The sequence below is a fragment of the Neoarius graeffei genome, chromosome 14 (assembly GCF_027579695.1).
Source record: "Neoarius graeffei isolate fNeoGra1 chromosome 14, fNeoGra1.pri, whole genome shotgun sequence".
Taxonomy (NCBI): Eukaryota; Metazoa; Chordata; class Actinopteri; order Siluriformes; family Ariidae; genus Neoarius; species Neoarius graeffei.
Window position 1 is genome coordinate 49,478,651 of NC_083582.1, and position 20,230 is coordinate 49,498,880.

Sequence of the window (20,230 nt, forward strand, 5' to 3'; positions counted from 1 at the left end):
CATGTTTCCACATACATGAGTTGTTTCTTCATTTGTAAATGCATATCCCAGCTGAGTATGCTCCAAAACAGAATATTTGCCTTGAATACCTTAACTGCCCTAATGAGGGTCTTAACCTCTTCCAGAGATAAACCGTTATCCGCATTAGTGACGAAGGAGCCAGAGGAATTAGAGGGACAGACGAATTGGCTCTGAAGAGACGCCTAACAGCAAATCTTCAGCTTCCATTTCAATGCAAGCTTCATTTGCATCCTTCATCCTTCAGTGAAGGATTCTGAAAGAGTTGAATCTCCACCTAGAGATTATTTTAAGAAAGTAATCTTTAAGTATACATTTAAATATATCATATATATCAACTGAAATGGATATATATAGATTAATTCTGAGTGGAGTAGAAAGACATTGACACAGGGCCCTCCAGAATTACTGAACCCCTTCATAAAATCTCATCTCATTATCTCTAGCCGCTTTATCCTGTTCTACAGGGTCGCAGGCAAGCTGGAGCCTATCCCAGCTGACTATGGGCGAAAGGTGGGGTACACCCTGGACAAGTCGCCAGGTCATCACAGGGCTGACACATAGACACAGACAACCATTCACACTCACATTCACACCTACGGTCAATTTAGAGTCACCAGTTAACCTAACCTGCATGTCTTTGGACTGTGGGGGAAACCGGAGCACCCGGAGGAAACCCACGTGGACACGGGGAGAACATGCAAACTCCGCACAGAAAGGCCCTCGCCGGCCCCGGGGCTCGAACCCAGAACCTTCTTGCTGTGAGGCGACAGCGCTAACCACTACACCACCGTGCCGCCCCTTCATAAAATATAGGAAATAAACATTACACACAGTAGTTCATATTTTCCATTTAAATGAAAGGACAAATTTTGTTTCTTTGTACTAATAAAATGTATAATTTCCCCAAGGAACTCTCCATGTGTATAAATATGAGGTTGCACACATGTAAAACCTTTTTTCATACATTATCATGGAATAAAAACAAAGAAAAAAAATCACTATTACTTACAATTAGGGCCAAGACAAAAAGCTTCCCATGGCTAAAACAGCCGAAATTAGAAGAACGCTCAGTAGAGTGTATACATTACCTCCACCATATTATCAACATCAAATCATTTGAACCTAGGACAATACTAAAGCTGTACACCAAAATTCATTCAGTACTTTTTGAGTCATGTTGGGAACAGACAAAAAAAAAAATCCTGGATCTGTATACATATCTGTATTTGCATCAAAATCTAATCAACTGTATTTTGGTCCATGGCCCATCTTTCCTCAACATTTCATCAAAATCTGTTCACTACAAGTTACGTTGGGAACAGACAAACAAACAAATGGAGGTAAAAACATAACCTCCTCCAACAGTTGGCAGAGGTTAAAAAAACACAACAAAAAACATGGCATTATTTGGACCCCTGAACGCACTGTCCCTGAACATGGTGAGGAGACTAGGGAAGGAAGGTGAAAGAGCCCAAAGATCATAGTTTTAGAATTACAATTTAGTTCAATATTGCAATTGACAGTTTTGCAAGAAACAAACCCTTCTTTATAGCATCTAAAGATATACAGTGCCTGAATTTCACCAAGTGTCATTAAACTACAAATGGCATCATGTGTTGTGGCTGTGAGATCAACATGTCAAACATTTTGGTCATTCGCACCATCAGCATACAACATACACTACCATACTTTACAGTGTGCATCACTGATGCTTTGGAGTAGTTTTGACAGTTTTGGTGGTTCAGAGATTCTTGTGAAGATGGCATGATGATATTTCAGCCCATAGCCTGATTGCCTCTGCCAGGAGATCCAGACTAGCCCATAGAGCTTTTAAAAAGATGAACTAAGCATACTTCCAAATCAACACAAACCGATAATAACAAAAACAATGTTTTGCAATGACAATCTCATTGTCTGGGTTTGAACTTTATTATAAACCTGGGATCTGAATTGATGAGGCAAGTCCACATACACAAACCAAATGAAATAAAATAGATAGAGGGACACTACAAATTTCACCAATCTTATTAGACATTACAAAAAGAGACTCTGCTGTTATTTTCTCCAGGGAAGACATCTCAAAATATTATTTGAAAGAGTGCTGACAATTTAGAATCCATTACTTTTTAGAAGAAGAAATGCATTTATCAAACAAACAAAACAAGAGTGCTCTGAGAGCACGATATCCCCCACTGGCAACTGTGCCATATCTCTGGTAAAATGCGACTGAATTGAATGAAATTGCAATATGCATATTACCGACATATAACAAAGAATCCTATCAAGTTTCATGAAATTCCTCCACAAATTGTGAGAGGAATTGATTTCAGAAGAATGCACACCCTCATGAAAATTGTCAAAGTACAAGTTATTTAATCAAGGGTCAAAACTCTGGTAAAATTTTCACAAATGAAATTAAATCGTAATCTGCGTATTACCGTCATATAGCAAGGCCTTTTGCCAAGCTTCAAGAAATTCGTCCAAAAATCATGAAAGGAGTTGATGTCAGAAGGCAAGCACACCTTCATGAAATTGTGAAAGTACAAGGTTGTTAGTCAAGGGCCACAACTCTGGTAAAATGCGACCGAATTGAACAAAATAACAATATGCATATTACAGACATATAACAATGCGTTTTGCCAAGTTTCATGAAATTCCTCCAAAAATTGTGAGAGGAGTTGATTTCAGAAGGTGAGCACCCTTCCTGGGACGGACGGACAGACATTGCCACGACATAATCCCCCTTCGGGCCTTTCGACCAGCGGGGGATAACAAAAACTATGTTTGAGCTCAAAACAGAACTAAGGGTAGTATCTCACTGGGCTGCGACTAGTTGGAGACACAACAATTGCGATAAAATATGCGAATTAGCAACAATTTTCACTTGGAACCACACTAAATTGATATTCGCATATTTTACTGCAATTGTCGTGTCCCCAACTAGTCGCAGACTGTCGCAGCCCGGCTTTCCCTCAGCAGGCAGGGAAGTAGAGGAAGCCTCACGGAAACTGGCTTGAGAAGGGTTCGCGACGGCTTTGCGACACCAGCGACGCATTTGCGGCTATTTTGAGAGAAATTTTGTCGCACAAATTTTTTGAACATGTTCAAAATTTCAGCGACAAAGGAGCGACACTTTGCAACTCATGTGAGGAAATTGACAAGCCCCGCGAATGTTTCAAAACACTTTTGAAACTCTCTCGCGAATGACGTTCGCAATTTGTCGCAAGCTGTCACAGCTCAGTGAGATACTAGCTTAATTGTATGGGTTATTCCTTTAAATATTAATTGTTGCTCAATATAGATGTTTAATGTGGCAGAAAGACATAATGAGAAGATAATTCAGAGATTAATAACAGGATCCATGAGACCAGATGTATCACCTGTGGTGGAATCCAATGTTTCTTCTAAATATTCTACAAATTTCTCGTCCAGAAATATTATTTTATTCATCCAAAAAAACGACTTTACCACCATTTATTTGTCCATCAAACACTGCTGTTTGTGATATCAGATAAATCTACAATTTTATATAATAAAAGAACCAGGTGACAGGGCCACCAATAATAAGATGTAAGATGTCAGATTTAAGTATCTCTTTATGTTGAGTCTTCCACTGATCAATCCATAAACACACGGCATATTTATGTCTACACGGCATTACTGTTCTTTATCAGAGTTCACGCTGACGGATAAGAAATTTCTTCAGCCTCTTCGAGGGCAAATAATTACAATGAGGCTGTTTCCTCAGTTTTAGGTGCTGCCTCGGGCTGGGCACTGCCTGCAGGCTGCTGCTGTTTGATATACTGCTGCAGGAGAGCCGAGAGGTACGCAGGGTGCCGATGCAGCATAGAAACAGTGTGGGAAGTCATCAAGGTCAAACCTCCAACCAGCTCACCATGGAGAGTACGCATGAACGGTAGCTTGGAGTAGTTAAGAATCCCTTCTCGTGAGAGTAGCGTGTTCTCAATACAGGCACCTGGAAAAACAAATTTTTGTCACCCTGTTGCAGAACCCAAGATGGAAAAAATGTTGAAGACAGTTATGCAGCCTGTTAATAAGGATGAAAATCTCACCCAAGAGTACCATTTGAGGACTATTCCTCAACACTTGTAACATTTCCTTCACTTTTGGCTCTTTGCTGACAAACAACACAGTTTGTCCAATGAACAGAGGCTGCATGTTGCTATACGGACTGCCAGGAAGAAAGGATCTCACCACCTTAAAAAGCAAGAAAGCCAAAAAAAAAAAAAGCATTTATGAAAAATACTTAACAGTTTAAAGCTCTGCAACACAGAAGACAGTTTGCAGTTCATTGAAATCAGTCATTACCTGGTTGGGGAAAAATTTAATAGTGATGTCATGTTTCTTTAGCCTGTGCTTCAGCATCAACATGTCCTCAGCATTGGTGGCATTGTTTTGGAGCACAGCAATCATCTTACACTCTTTAAAGACTGTCTCCAGGTTTCTCTTTAAGAGCCTCAACAGACTACTTTCCTGCAGGAAATTAAGAATCACAAATTAGTCAAACAGTCAAAATTGCATTCCGTAGTTCAAGAACATTCAAGAACCAAATAGCACCCGTCTCTTTTGCCTCCAAATGATGTTCATTATAGAAAAAAATTAATTTACAGTACCAATCAAACATTTGGACATACCTATTCATTCATAGGTTTTTCTGTATTGTGACTATTTTCTACATTGTAGAACAATACTGAAGACATCGAAAGTATGAAATAACATATGGAACATATAAGGAATTATGTGGTTAAAAAAAAAAAAGTGTTAAAAGAACATGTTCCACATTTTAGATTCTTCAAAGTAGCTACCGTTTACCTTGATGACGCTTTGCACACTACTGGCATTATCTTAACCAGCTTCATGAGGTAGTCACCTGGAATACTTTTCAATTAGCAGGTGCCTCGTCAAAAGTTAATGAGTGCAATTTATCATCAAATAGTAAATAATAAAATATAGTAAATAGCCCTATTTCACAACTGTAGTAATCCATATTACATCAAGAACCGCTCAGCTAAGTAAAGAGAAACGACATCAATCATTACTTTAAAACATGAAGTGTCTTTTAATTAATAAAAATAAAGGAAAACCATTGGATTAAAAGGTGTCCCCGAACTTTTCACTGGTACCAATATCCTATAAAAGACACATTAATGGAGAGATAACATTCTAGAATTTAAATTTTTAACTTTGAATAATAGTTCACATTACAATTTTAACCTCAAATTTGACATACAGAAATCAATAGAAAAACACTCACTTATTACATTTTCCAGTTGGGATTTAACATACAATTCCATCATAACGTATTATAATTGGACTGTTTATTATGGTAGTGAGATCATACAGTTGTAATCTGACTGGAGATTTTGTTTTCTGGGAGTTATAATGAGGCACTTAAAGGAAATAAATTGTTTCTAGCCCCTATTTTATATAGGGCAAATGTATTAACATCATGTATTTCAAAGCTTTGAACTGTGAATATACACTATGTGACTAAAAGTTTGAGGACACCTGACCATCACACCCACATGAGCTTCCCCAAACTGTTGCCACAAAGTTTTGCTGCAAAGAAGCAAACAATTTTCTACGATCACTTTAACATTATGATTTCCTGTCACTGGAACTAAGTGGCCCAAACCAATCGCCATGATAAATTTAGGACTGTAGCTGTCATGAACAATTTTACACTCAAGTCTCCATCAATAAACAGTTAATAACTTCAACAAAACAGACTTTATGATAAAACTAATGAATTTCCTGGTTACACAGTTGTAATTTATGACAAAGTTATTGAAGCAAGTTACTTATAATCAAAGTTATTTATAATTATGCTATCTGTTATCACCCAAATAAGGAAGGGTTCCCTTTTGAGTCTGGTTCCTCTGAAGGTTTCTTCCTCATGCCACGTGAGGGAGTTTTTCCTTGCCACCGTCACCACAGGCTTGCTCATTAGGGATAAATAAATTTATTAGGGATAAAATTAGCTCATGTTTAAAAGTCTTTACTTTTTTGTGAAGCTGCTTTGTGACAATGTCTGTTGTTTAAAGCGCTATACAAATAAACTTGACTTGTTCCAGCATGACAATGCTCCTGTGCACAAAGCGAGGTCCAAAGTTGGCCAAGGTTCAACTTGAATGGCCTGCACAAAGACCTGATCTCAACCCCTCACACCCAACTGACACAGCCATCGTTGGGTGTATCAGTGACAACAGAGAGGAGGAGTATAGGAGCCTGGTGAGGGACTTTGCTGTGTGGTGCAACAGGAACCATCTGTAGCTCAACACCTCGAAGACCAAGGAGCTGGTCATTGACTTTGGGAGGTCCAGACCAAGGTCACGACCAGTTCTGATCGAGGGAGTCGAGGTGGAGGCTGTGGATTCCTACAAGTACCTCGGGCTGTGGCAGGACAGCAAGCTGGACTGGACTTGTAACACCAATCACTTATACAGGAAGGGACAGAGCAGGCTATACTTCCTTAGGAGGCTGCGGTCCTTTACCATCTACAGGAAACTCCTGTGGATGTTCTATCCTGTGGTCGCCAGTGTCCTGTTTTACACCGTGGTGTACTGGGGGGGGGGGGCAGCAAATCCAAGAAGGACACATCCAGGCTGGACAAACTGATCAGGCGGGCCGGCTCTGTGGTCGGCATGAAGCTGGACTCTCTGGTGACGGTGGCAGAGAAGAGGTCTACGGACAAACTATTGAACATCATGGACGATGACAGTCACCCTCTGCACATCGTCATCAGCAACCAGAGGAGCCTGTTCAGTGACAGAATGCTCCTTCCCAAGTGCAGGACGAACAGACTCAAAAACTCCTTTGTCCCTCACGCCATCAGACTGTACAACTCCTCTCGGGGGGGGGGGGGGTAACAGGAGGACAGAGGACGGGAAGGAGCAGTAGCCTAACAATAAGCAATACCGGACAATGTGCAATATAAAGTGCAATATCTTTCCTGCTTCCCCACACGCACACACACACACACTTACCCTATCCCCACTTCTACCCCCTTTCCCCCCTTCCTCATATCTTATTCTTTTATATTTGTATATGTAAATACTTAATTTATTTTAATTTATCTAGAAGTTTTTCTCTACTTCTTTTCTCTGTTTATCTGTAATGATGCTGCTGGAATCTTAATTTCCCTGAGGGAACCCTCCCAAAGGGATCAATAAAGTTTTATCTAATCTAATCTAATCTCTAAAGACCTTGGATTCCTGCCCGACATCACTAATGCTCTTGTGGCTGAATAAGAAAATCCCTGAAATGTAGTGGTTATTATAACAGAAATGTGGAATCTCATCATCTCTAGCCGCTTTATCCTGTTCTACAGGGTCGCAGGCAAGCTGGAGCCTATCCCAGCTGACTACGGGCGAAAGGCGGGGTACACCCTGGACAAGTCGCCAGGTCATCACAGGGCTGACACATAGACACAGACAACCATTCACACTCACATTCACACCTACGGTCAATTTAGAGTCACCAGTTAACCTAACCTGCATGTCTTTGGACTGTGGGGGAAACCGGAGCACCCGGAGGAAACCCACGCGGACACGGGGAGAATATGCAAACTCCACACAGAAAGGCCCTCGCCGGCCACGGGGCTCGAACCCGGACCTTCTTGCTGTGAGGCGACAGTGCTAACCACTACACCACCGTGCCGCCCCAACTTATAAAGATGAAAAATAAAATGAAAAAAATAGTGGAAATTAAAATGAGAAAGTAAAGTATAGAAATAAAGCCCAAGAAAGCAGGAGCAAAGCAAAGAAGCGTCCTACTCGCTTGAGTAGGAGGAGCAGAGAAGTGGAGAGTCCAGCCCCTCTCGAGGAGCTGGGTTCCGGAGCCCAAGCTGTGCGTGGAGGTGAGCCCGACTATCTCTAGCCGGTACCTCTCAACCTCCCGCACAAGCTCAGGTTCTTTCCCCCCCGGTGAAGTGACATTCCATGTCCCAACAGCTAGCCACTGTGTTTGGGGATCAGGTCGTCGAGGCCCCTGCCTTCGACTGCCGCCTAATCCACATTGCACCAGCCCCCTACGGCTACCTCTGTGGGTGGTGAACCCACAGGAGGGCGGGCCCACATCACCGCTTTAGGCTGAGCCCGGCCAGGTCCCATGGACAAAGGCCCGGCCACCAAGCGCTCGCATACGAGCCCCAACCCCGGGCCTGGCTCCAGGGTGGGGCCCCGGCTGCGCCATACCAGGCGACATCACGGTCCTTGATTTTTTTTTATCCATAAGGGTTTTGGTGAACTGCTCTTGGTCTGGCCTGTCACCTAGGACCTGTCTGCCTTGGGAGACCCTAACAGGGGCATAATGCCCCCGACAACATAGCTCCTAGGATCATTCAAGCACACAAACCCCTCCACCACAATAAGGTGGCAGTTCTAGGAAGGGTGTGTAATTTATACATGAAAAAAATGCACTACTTATAATCATTTAGAAAACGACATTTGATTTTTCTAAATATATGAATATAATAAAAGGCTGACACTTCCTGTTACACCACTGAGCTCACTATTAAATGCTCCAAGCTGGTTTAGTTATCACTGACCTCTTCAGTCTTCCGGCTGCGTGGTGCGAGAGCTCCAGGAGGAGCAGCAGGTTTTGGGGGAATGTATTCTGTAACAGCCATTAGCTTCTGCTTCAGAAAGTGCATGGGCCTTCTGTGACGGGTTACAGCCTTGGAGCCATGACGCACACTCTGAACCAAAGGCAGACATCCTGCAAGGGTATAAAGAACACAGTTAGTATTATTCATCATGATGGACTGGAAAAATTAAATAAATATTCTTATACAAATACTTCTACAACAACATTTGCCTGAAGAACACTGGAATAGATCATACTGTTTAGAAGATGGAGCTGTAATTCACTTTGGGTAAACTCTCCATCCAAATGAGCAAATATATATATAAAAAAAAAAAAATAGCATGTACAGACCAAAGAGACGCGATTTTAATTAAATTACTCAGTTAAAAAGTACACAGGGATACTAAGATACAGTTTAAAAAAAGTAGGAATTAATTAGAATTTGGACAATTCTAAATTTCATGCAATACATTAATCGAGGAAAAAAATACCTGTTTTGGTAATTATTCTGCCACACAAGGTCGCTGCCATCTTGTACCGGATGTGACGTTAGCGGATACCGGTCCTCCTGCGTTTCCGCAGAGCTGAGCTTCAAAACATTTCCATGCCGTGTTCTTGTAAGTGAATGATTTGCAAATCTGGACCTATGTAAAAGTGGATATACTAGTCCATGTGATAAAAAGCAAGATGTTGCTTTCTTTAGGAGGTAAATATACTATTTATAACTGCTATTAAAGCAAACTCCAAACGGACTTTTGTTGTACCAGTCAGCCGGGTGTCATATTTTGCGACCAAACTCAACATCTCGGTTTGTGTTCTTTTGCGGCGACGTGATTACGTCACAGCCACGACAGCATGAGACGTCTGTTGAGCTTCAGTGTTTTGAAGTTGATCAGTAACCCTGGGCAGGTTATCTCACCTGGATATTCACTCACATACACCTCACCTGCTTTCCATTTCTGCACGAAATCGACGGATAAGGACACGCAAATGGATCTGAGTGACATGAGAAAGAAATATAAAGACGATAAGGAGGTAATGTGCATGTTTATAACTGATCTTTGCACCTGAACTCGGCTGTGCAGTGGCTGAGACCCAGCACATAACACATAGCATAACAAACTGAATTACAGCTCCAGTTTGTAAACAGAAAACTTGTTTAATGTTTATCTTTTGGCATTAACAGAGTATTTGGAGGTGTGTTATATGATGGCAGGTGCATAGATTAGATTAGATTAGATTAGATTAGATTAGATTAGATTAGATTAGATTAGATTAGAAATTTATTGATCCCTTTGGGAGGGTTCCCTCAGGGAAATTAAGATTCCAGCAGTATCATTACAGAATAAAAAGAGAATATAAAATAGAGAAAAAACTTCTAGATAAATTAAATATTTACATCTCATCTCATTATCTCTAGCCGCTTTATCCTGTTCTACAGGGTCGCAGGCAAGCTGGAGCCTATCCCAGCTGACTACGGGCGTAAGGCGGGGTACACCCTGGACAAGTCGCCAGGTCATCACAGGGCTGACACATAGACACAGACAACCATTCACACTCACATTCACACCTACGGTCAATTTAGAGTCACCAGTTAACCTAACCTGCATGTCTTTGGACTGTGGGGGAAACCGGAGCACCCGGAGGAAACCCACGGGGAGAACATGCAAACTCTGCACAGAAAGGCCCTCGCCGGCCACGGGGCTCAAACCCAGAACCTTCTTGCTGTGAGGCGACAGTGCTAACCACTACACCACCGTGCCGCCTAAATATTTACATATACAATATAAAAAGAATAAGATATAGGGAAGGGGGGAAGAAAGGGGAAAAGAAGAAAAAAAGGGGGGCAGCAGGAGAGATATTGCACATTATATTGCACATTGTCCAGTATTGCTGATTGTCAGGCTAGGCTACTGCTCCTTCCCGTCCTCTGTCCTCTCCCCCAGAGAGGAGTTGTACAGTCTGATGGCGTGAAGGACAAAGGAATTTTTAAGTCTGTTCGTCCTGCACTTGGGAAGGAGCATTCTGTCACTGAACAGGCTCCTCTGGTTGCTGATGATGGTGTGCAGAGGGTAACCGTCATCGTCCATGATGTTCAATAGTTTGTCCATAGACCTCTTCTCTGCCACCGTCACCAGAGAGTCCAGCTTCATGCTGACCACAGAGCCGGCCCGCCTGATCAGTTTGTCAAATTATTATGATCCAGCTGTCAAAATATAATGTACTACTAATGAAACAGGTGCATGTATTCATGAGCACCATATCAGACAGTATCACACACAACCTGATACAAGCCCTTTTTCTGAAGAGACCTACAGGTAAAACACGAGTTGTGGAATTTCTGGAACTTTTAAAAGTCATACATGGAAAGTCAAAGGACTCTTTTTAAGCATGTTTAAATTTTAGTTACCATTTATCAAAATGCAATGTTTTCCATGTAGTATTTTTTTTTCTTTATCAGGTTATTTCACTATATTTAAGCAGGGAAAACTTTGTTTTGCACTGGAATTGTCTGTGAGCTTTTAAATAAACCTCACATGTTGATGTATTTTTAAAATACTGTGACTGGTTTTTGTCTCAGCATAAAGGCAACCTGCTTTTCCATTCATTATACAGTGGTGCTTGAAAGTTTGTGAACCCTTTAGAATTTTCCATATTTCTGCATAAATATGACCTAAAACATCATCAGATTTTCACACAAGTCCTAAAGGAGATAAAGAGAACCCAGTTAAACAAATGAGACAAAAATATTATACTTGGTCATTTATTTATTGAGGAAAATGATCCAATATTACATATCTGTGAGTGGCAAAAGTATGTGAACGTCTAGGATTTGCAATTAATTTGAAAGTGAAATTAGAGTCAGGTGTTTTCAATCAATGGGATGACAATCAGGTGTGAGTGGGCACCGTTTTATTTAAAGAACAGGGATCTATCAAAGTCTGATCTTCACAACACATGTTTGTGGAAGTGTATCATGGCACGAACAAAGGAGATTTACGAGGACCTCAGAAAAAGCGTTGTTGATGCTCATCAGGCTGAAAAAAGGTTACAAAATCATCTCTAAAGAGTTTGGACTCCACCAATCCACAGTCAGACAGATTGTGTACAAATGGAGGAAATTCATGACCATTGTTACCCTCCCCAGGAGTGGTCGACCAACAAAGATCACTCCAAAAGCAAGGTGTGTAATAGTCGGTGAGGTCACAAAGGATCCCAGGGTAACTTCTAAGCAACTGAAGGCCTCTCTCACATTGGCTAATGTTAATGTTCATGAGTCCACCATCAGGAGAACACTGAACAACAATGTTGTGCATGGCAGGGTTGCAAGGAGAAAGCCACTGCTCTCCAAAAAGAACATTGCTGCTCATCTGCAGTTTGCTAAAGATCACGTGGACAAACCAGAAGGCTATTAGAAAAATGTTTTGTGGACAGATGAGACCAAAATAGAACTTTTTGGTTTAAATGAGAAGTGTTATGTTTGGAGAAAGGAAAACACTGCATTCCAGCATAAGAACCTTATCCCATCTGTGAAACATGGCGGTGGTAATATCATGGTTTGGGCCTGTTTTGCTGCTTCTGGGCCAGGATGGCTTGCCATAATTGATGGAACAATGACTTCTGAATTATACCAGTGAATTCTAAGGAAAATGTCAGGACATCTGTCCATGAACTGAATCTCAAGAGAAGGTGGGTCATGCAGCAAGACAACGACTGTAAGCACACAAGTTGTTCTGCCAAAGAATGGTTAAAGAAGAATAAAGTTAATGTTTTGGAATGGCCAAGTCAAAGTCCTGACCGTAATCCAATCGAAATGTTGTGGAAGGACCTGAAGCGAGCAGTTCATGTGAGGAAACCCACCAACATCTCAGAGTTGAAGCTGTTCTGTACGGAGGAATGGGCTAAAATTCCTCCAAGCCGGTGTGCAGGACTGATCAACAGTTACCGGAAACGTTTAGTTGCAGTTATTGCTGCACAAGGGGGTCACACCAGATACTGAAAGCAAAGGTTCACATACTTTTGCCACTCACAGATATGTAATATTGGATCATTTTCCTCAATAGATAAATGACCAATTATAATATTTTTGTCTCATTTGTTTAATTGGGTTCTCTTTATCTACTTTTAGGACTTGTGTGAAAATCTGATGTTTTAGGTCATATTTATGCAGAAATATAGAAAATTGTAAAGGGTTCACAAACTTTCAAGCACCACTGTAGATCATGGGAAATTCAGTCACGGAGTTTGACATTTCACACAGAGTGGGAACCCTGGACCCAGGCATATTCATGGCAGTTTTCCTTTAACCCCACAGTCTTTTGAAGAGGATCAGCTCATTTCCCTCAACCCTATTAAGCAATTTGGCGAGTGGTTTGATCAAGCAACAAAGTGCCCTGAAATTGGTGAGGCCAACGCCATGTGCCTTGCAACAGCAACCAAGTGAGAATGTTATGCATTCTGTTATTATTTGAAGAGGAGTCGTGCTTCACTTTAAGAACCTAAATAATAGGCTTCTGTGTGACTGATGCATGTGCAACACTTAGGCATTGGTTTGCTCCAGATTTTGTAATTTGTCATGTCTAAAGGGACGCGAGGCCGTCTGCTCGAATGGTGCTGCTGAAAGGTTACAGTAACGAGGGCTTCCGCTTCTTCACAAACTACGAAAGCCGTAAAGGTAAAGAGTTGGTGAGTCTTTCCAAACAGTCTTTCTCAACTGTTTTTGATCTCCTTATAGCTTGTTTCAAAGTCAGAATCACATAAAATTTACATGGTCCATTTTTTAATCCATTCTTGTAGGAGATAAATCCCCATGCCTGTCTTGTATTTTACTGGGAACCACTGAATAAGCAGGTGAGTGTATACATACAGTACATGTTCATTTGACATACTGCAGGATTATTGGAATAAAGAGAATGGACAAAATAATTGTATAAAAATAAACATTACAGATAATTCCAAATACGCAATATGGCCAAAAATATGTGGATGCCTGTTACTGTTATAATAACCCCCACTTTTCTGGGAAGTCTTTGCACTAGATTTTCGAACCATGAGGGCATAAGTGAGGTCAGGTACAGTTCTTCTACACCAGCCTTGGCAAGCCATGTCTTCATGGACAGTGCTTTGTGCACAGGCGCATTGTCATGCTGGGACATGTTTGGACCCCTTAGTTCCAATGAAGAGAAATTATAATTATAATGCTCCAGCATACAAAACAGTCTAGATAACTGTGTGCTTTCAACTTTATTGCAACAGTCTGGAAAAGACCCACAGGTGGGTGTGATGGTCAGGTGTCTGTATACGTTTGGTCATTTGATGTAACTTTCTTCTAATGATATTTTTTTATAAGAATTACAATAATAGCATTTCATGCAAAAGCATGTGTAGCAGAATTATTGTTACCTCTAAAGAAGACTTTAAAGTTACCCCTTTTAACACTTTAAAGAAAACTGTCTATAATTGAATACTTCCAGGAAATATATGACTTGTTTCTCCGATTAATAAATGAGGTTACATACATATGAAATCCCTTTGCCATCTTTTACTTTGGGAACATACTGTATTAGAGACTGATAGTTGACTCTAATGCACAAGATAAAAAAAATACATATGCAGATTAAAATGTCTTCTATATATGTACAATAAAGTAGATCCATATTATTTAATTTAAATGAACAGTGTATGTTTTATGAAAGGTGCCAATAATTATAAGATCTGGGTTCTAGGGTAGCTTATTTCTTTACAAATGTAAACTTGTCCCCCGACAGGTTCGTATTGAAGGCACTGTGGAGAAAACCACACGTCAGATTTCTGCCGAGTATTTTCATTTGAGACCCAAGAGCAGTCAGATCGGTGCAGTTGTGAGCAAGCAGAGCAGCTTGATACCTGACAGACAGGTGAGCAAACAATTTCTCGTCTCCATTCTGTACCAAGCTGTGCCGTTTAAATGGATGCAAAGTCCTGTGTTAATGGCCTGATATTTTACTCAGTACCTAAGAGAGAAGAATGCAAAGTTGGAGGAGAAATACAAGGATTCGGAGGTCCCCATACCGGATTACTGGTACGTGTCAAAGAACCAAGTAGCTTTACCAAGTAGGAGTTCAATTTGGTTATGAGGCGGGAAATAATCAGAGATGAACACTGAATGTTTCCTTTCACGGCAGTTATTCTGACATTTTCCTTTGATTCATGGTTATTTTTTATCATAACTATCCAGTGTTTTGTTGTTTTTTGTGTAGGGGAGGCTACATTGTCAAGCCGTATCTGATTGAGTTCTGGCAAGGCCAAACCAACAGACTGCATGATCGTATTGTTTTTACAAGAGTTAAGGAAGGCGAGACTGAACTCCAGGAGATGCAACATCAGGCTGAGGGAGGCTGGGTGTACCACCGGTTAGCACCCTGATAGGAAACGCTTATCATTTCATGGATTAATTACAGTATATTAAGAAGTTAAGCTGAACACAGATGTCTCTTATTTTGGTAAGATATGCCACTTTGTTAAAGTTGTAGTTTTATCTGTTTCAGACAAATTGTTATTGTCCTGTAAAATGAGTAGCTTTAAATGTTTGTCTGTAATGTTTGAGTCTGTTCAATAGGTTATTGATTGACTGACTGTGATGCCTGTACTCCGTCCTAAATAACACAGAATATAACACAAAGAAAGCAGGAGACATTTTCACTTGGTATGGTACTATGAATTTGAGTAACTTGTTTTCTGTCAAAAGCTTTGTTGCTTTTGTATGTTGTAACTAAGGAGGGTTTTTGTTTGTTTGTTTTTTGGCAAATGCAAGAAGTTCTCAAAATTCTCACATAAAGCTGATCTGGAATTCCTGAGAGTTGTGGTTTGTTATTGTGATTATTTGCACATTAGTATTGCAAAGGTCAGTATTGGTGGTGATGATACACCTAACTGGTTGATATTGTCTCTATTGTAGATAATGTCATCATTTGGGTTAAAATACATTTTACGATTCTACTTTTATTGTTTGATTTTTAGTTACATCTCTGATAGCAAGGGAATAATGGTCCATGCTTCGTCTGTCCCACTAGGAATAACGGTGATGAAATTTTCTGAATCTGGCTGCCAGATCACAGCCATGACTGGAAGAGGTTGCGTGTTTACAGCTGGGCTACTTAAGCACAGTTGGAGCAGATTTCTTTGCTATTGCTGTCCATCCATTATCCGTAACTGCTTATCCTGTGCAGGGTCACGGGCAAGCTGGAGCCTATCCCAGCTGACTATGAGCAAGAGGTGGGGTACACCCTGGACAAGCCGCCAAATCATCGCAGGGCTGACACACAGACACCCAACCATTCACACCTACAGTCAATTTAGAACCACCAATTAGCCTAACCTGCATGTCTTTGGATTGTGGGGGAAACTGGAGCACCCGGAGGAAACCCACACAGACACAGGGAGAACATGCAAACTCCACACAGAAAGACCCCCATTGGCCACTGGGCTCAAACCCAGAACTTTCTAGCTGTGAGGCGCCAGCACTAACCACTACACTACCGTGCCACTTGCTATTACAGCAGTTAGTTAGTTAGTTAGTTTGTTAGTTTATTAGGATCCCCATTAGCTGGGCACAAACCCAGCTATTCTTCCTGGGGTCCAACAATAAAATCATATACAGTTAAAATTCTATACAATTCAATACATTCATTCAATCAACCATCAATTGAAGACAAAAAAAAACATATAATTTAATTACTTTAATAATGATTTTAAACCTGAAAAATCTCTACCTCGATTCTATATTAACCTATTTTATATATGATAGGCTCAGATATTTTTTTACGTGTTTTTTGAAAACTACTTTACTATTCAATGTAGTTAACTTGATTGGCAGCTTATTCCATGCTTTAATTGATCTGTATTCAACAGTGCATATAAATGCATTAGTATTAATCTTTGGGACGCTCAGTCGCCCTGCTGCTGCAAGCCTTGTGTTATATGTATGAATGTCACAACTTTTATAGAGCAGATTATAGTGATTTAATGGAGTCTTGTTATGTAAAACTGCCCAGGTTGCTGTTAATAAGGAGACATAAAACCTATCCTCCACTCTTAACCATTGTAAAACTGAGTGCATGTAATTGATGTTTGTTGTGTAGGAACATTGAAGAACAAGACGTGCTGCCTTGTTTTGGACTCGCTGAAGTTTAGTAAGGTGATCTTTGGTGGCATTTGGTGGCACAGCAGTGATATCCCTAAATAGAATTCCCAGAGAAACCTTTTTTTTTTCAAACAAATTTAACTACAACTTAATTTGATAGAAATCTGAATGATATTTTACCAGATAAAGGATCTCAACTGGTTCTACAAGAAAACTTAAGTCAAGGTGAAATGAATAAAACTCTTACCAACCATTTTACCCAAGGTTTTTTTTTTTTTTTTTTTAACTGTAGTGTAGCAAGGGAAAAGTTATTTGAGTCTCTGCAACTGTACTGAAGTGACCTGAAGATCATTCCTCTCAAATTATATTCCCTCATATTGGAGTTGAAGTCTGGTGACTGTGAAGACCAAAACAATTTCTTGACATTTTCATATGGATCAAAGCATTTGCAAGAGACCATTCCCATCAGGAGAGAGAGGTTTGTTCACAGGATAAAGGTGATGGGAATAACCTAAACCCAATCCAGATCTCTGACAACATCACAGAGCCACTGGGATTTCCTTTAATTTGTCCCCAGTACACTACAGTGGTGCTTGAAAGTTTGTGAACCCTTTAGAATTTCTATATTTCTGCATAAATATGACCTAAAACATCAGATTTTCACACAAGTCCTAAAAGTAGATAAAGAGAACCCAGTGAAATAAAAGAGACAAAAATATTATACTTGGCCATTTATTTATTGAGGATAATGATCCAATATCTGTGAGTGGCAAAAATGTGAACCTTTGCTTTCAGTATCTGGTGTGACCCCCTTGTGCCGCAATAACTGCAACTAAATGTTTCCAGTAACTGTTGATCAGTCCTGCACACCGGCTTGGAGGAATTTTAGCCCGTTCCTCCATACAGAACAGCTTCAACTCTGGGATGTTGGTGGGTTTCCTCACATGAACTCTTCACTTCAGTTCCTTCCACAACATTTCGATTGGATTAAGGTCAGGACTTTGACTTGGCCATTCCAAAACATTAACTTTATTCTTCTTTAACCATTCTTTGGTAGAACGACTTGTGTGCTTAGGGTTGTTGTCTTGCTGCATGTCCCACCTTCTCTTAAGATTCAGTTCATGGACAGATGTCCTGACATTTTCCTTTAGAATTTGCTGGTATAATTCAGAATTCATTGTTCCATCAATGATGGAAAGCCGTCCTGGCCCAGATGCAGCAAAACAGTCCCAAACCATGATACTACCACCACCATGTTTCACAGATGGGATAAGGTTCTTGTGCTGGAATGCAGTGTTTTTTCCTTTCTCCAAACATAATGCTTCTCATTTAAACCAAAAAGTTCTATTTTGGTCTCATCCATCCACAAAAGATTTTTCCAATAGCCTTCTGGCTTGTCCACATGATCTTTAGCAAACTGCAGACGAGCAGCAATGTTCTTTTTGGAAAGCAGTGGCTTTCTCCTTGCAACCCTGCCATGCACACCATTGTGTTCTCCTGATGGTGGACTCATGAACATTTAACATTAGCCAATGTGAGAGAGGCCTTCAGTTGCTTAGAAGTTACCCTGGGGTCCTTTGTGACCTCGCCGACTATTACACCCCTTGCTCTTGGAGTGATCTTTGTTGGTCGGCCACTCCTGGGGAGGGTAACAATGGTCATGAATTTCCTCCATTTGCACACAATCTGTCTGACTGTGGATTGGTGGAGTCCAAACTCTTTAGAGATGGTTTTTGTGACCTTTATCAGCCTGATGAGCATCAGCAACACTTTCTGAGGTTCTCAGAAATCTCCTTTGTTTGTGCCATGATACACTTCCACAAACATGTGTTGTGAAGATTAGACTTTGATAGATCCCTGTTCTTTAAATAAAACAGGGTGCCCACTCACACCTGATTGTCATCCCATTGATTGAAAACACCTGACTCTAATTTCACCTTCAAATTAACTGCTAATCCTAGAGGTTCACATACTTTTGCCACTCACAGCTATGTAATATTGGATCATTTTCCTCAGTAAATAAATGACCAAGTATAATATTTTTGTCTCATTTGTTTAACTAGGTTCTCTTTATCTACTTTTAGGACTTGTGTGAAAATTTGATGATGTTTTAGGTCATATTTATGCAGAAATATAGACAATTCTAAAGGGTTCACAAACTTTCGAGCACCACCGTGGGTTTAAGAGTAATGTGTTGTTCAGCAGTTGGAAGGCCAGTAGATGGCAGTGCTGTAGCAAATGATACTGCAGTTAGCCCCAGTTTATTTTACAGTGAGAACAGTTTTCTTTTGTTAGTTGCTTGATTATTACAATGAGTCACAGCAGCACTAAAGTAGATTGGTTTACAACATCTGCCCTGTGTAAATGTCCTGATAAAGTAAAACCTTGAAAATGTCTGTTCTACTGCCTTTGCTTAAACATCCAGTACATCACATAATCAATACACAATTAGACTTTTGTCTTCAACAAGCAATCCAATCAGTATGTTAAAATGTACATAAAACAAGTCTGATTAAGTAATATTACAAATTGAGCTTTAAATGAGTTTTCTTTAAGAATGCTCATATATGTCTTTGTACACTGAGCAAATATCCCACACTTCAAATTTTCTGATATCAGAACACCTCTTCATTAGATCTATTCAATGGTGCTTGTATAAGATGTCCCATAAAATAAAATCAGTCTATCTCTAAAATGCCTTGTGTAAGAGTATCTCTGGTTTTATGACTAGATAAGATGAAGGAGGAAGGTTTGCAGCAATATATCAGCTATTATTCCATTGTGTGTATATCAATTTGAATTCACTAATTAAAAAAAAACAGACTGTGTGCAGGTGTGGACATACAGTATATGAATGAAAAGCATCTCCTTTTTAAGAATGTGTGCTATTTCTCATCAGTCCTGTTGTGTTCGTTGAAGATGTTGGAATTTTCAGTCAAACTTGATCGAACCTTCTTTTTCTCTTTGAAACGGCCAGAGTGAGAGACTTTGAAATGACAGCTTTTGGTGGCAGACTGGTCCACAATCTTTTCCAGTTTGGCTTCAAGTTGACTGCCAGCGTTATTTGTGCTTTGAGGAGGGCTGGACAGCTCTTTATTGCCGGTGTTGTTTCCATATTCGGCTGGGATTTCATAAAGGACCTTGGACTCGGATGACTTTTTCCTCAAGAAGGTTAGATTCAACCAGGCAGGGCCAGCCATAACTTGTACAAGACAAAACTTTGGACCTGCAATAGAGATGATTTTATGGCACATATTGAGTTATGGCTCATGCAAAATCAAACTCTACAGCTGCTCCCCTTTCTGTAGGGAGATCTGTAAAGCCTAAATGCTGCTCACTGTTAAATCATTAATTTTCTTCTGCACATGTACAATTTAAATAATCTATTTTTTAATTTTATTTACACTTCTATTTTTTGTTTGATTTGCATTTTATTTACACTGTAAATGTCAAGTTTTCTTCCCTCTTTTTTTTCTCAAA

The 20,230-nt window shown here is 40.2% G+C and overlaps 3 protein-coding genes across 3 annotated transcripts; 1 reads left to right on the forward strand and 2 right to left on the reverse strand.

Moving 5' to 3' along the window:
* Nucleotides 1–1,931: 1,931 nt before the first annotated feature.
* mrpl10 (mitochondrial ribosomal protein L10) lies at nt 1,932–9,940 on the reverse strand. Its single transcript, XM_060939898.1, has 5 exons — nt 9,120–9,940; nt 8,591–8,760; nt 4,351–4,515; nt 4,095–4,239; nt 1,932–3,997 (listed from the first exon to the last, which is right to left on the reverse strand). Exons 1-5 carry the CDS (start codon nt 9,157–9,159, stop codon nt 3,747–3,749), a joined length of 771 nt encoding a protein of 256 aa, XP_060795881.1. The 5' UTR covers nt 9,160–9,940; the 3' UTR covers nt 1,932–3,746.
* On the forward strand, nt 9,276–15,466 carry pnpo (pyridoxamine 5'-phosphate oxidase). The gene is made up of 7 exons (XM_060939897.1): nt 9,276–9,663; nt 12,944–13,068; nt 13,215–13,314; nt 13,426–13,479; nt 14,397–14,525; nt 14,619–14,689; nt 14,868–15,466. Exons 1-7 carry the CDS (start codon nt 9,484–9,486, stop codon nt 15,031–15,033), a joined length of 825 nt encoding a protein of 274 aa, XP_060795880.1. The 5' UTR covers nt 9,276–9,483; the 3' UTR covers nt 15,034–15,466.
* A 4,169-nt stretch (nt 15,467–19,635) lies between these two features.
* Nucleotides 19,636–19,950, reverse strand: prr15lb (proline rich 15 like b). Its single transcript, XM_060938864.1, has one exon. The coding sequence runs from the start codon at nt 19,948–19,950 to the stop codon at nt 19,636–19,638; it is 315 nt and encodes a 104-aa protein (XP_060794847.1).
* Between the last annotated feature and the right edge of the window lie 280 nt (nt 19,951–20,230).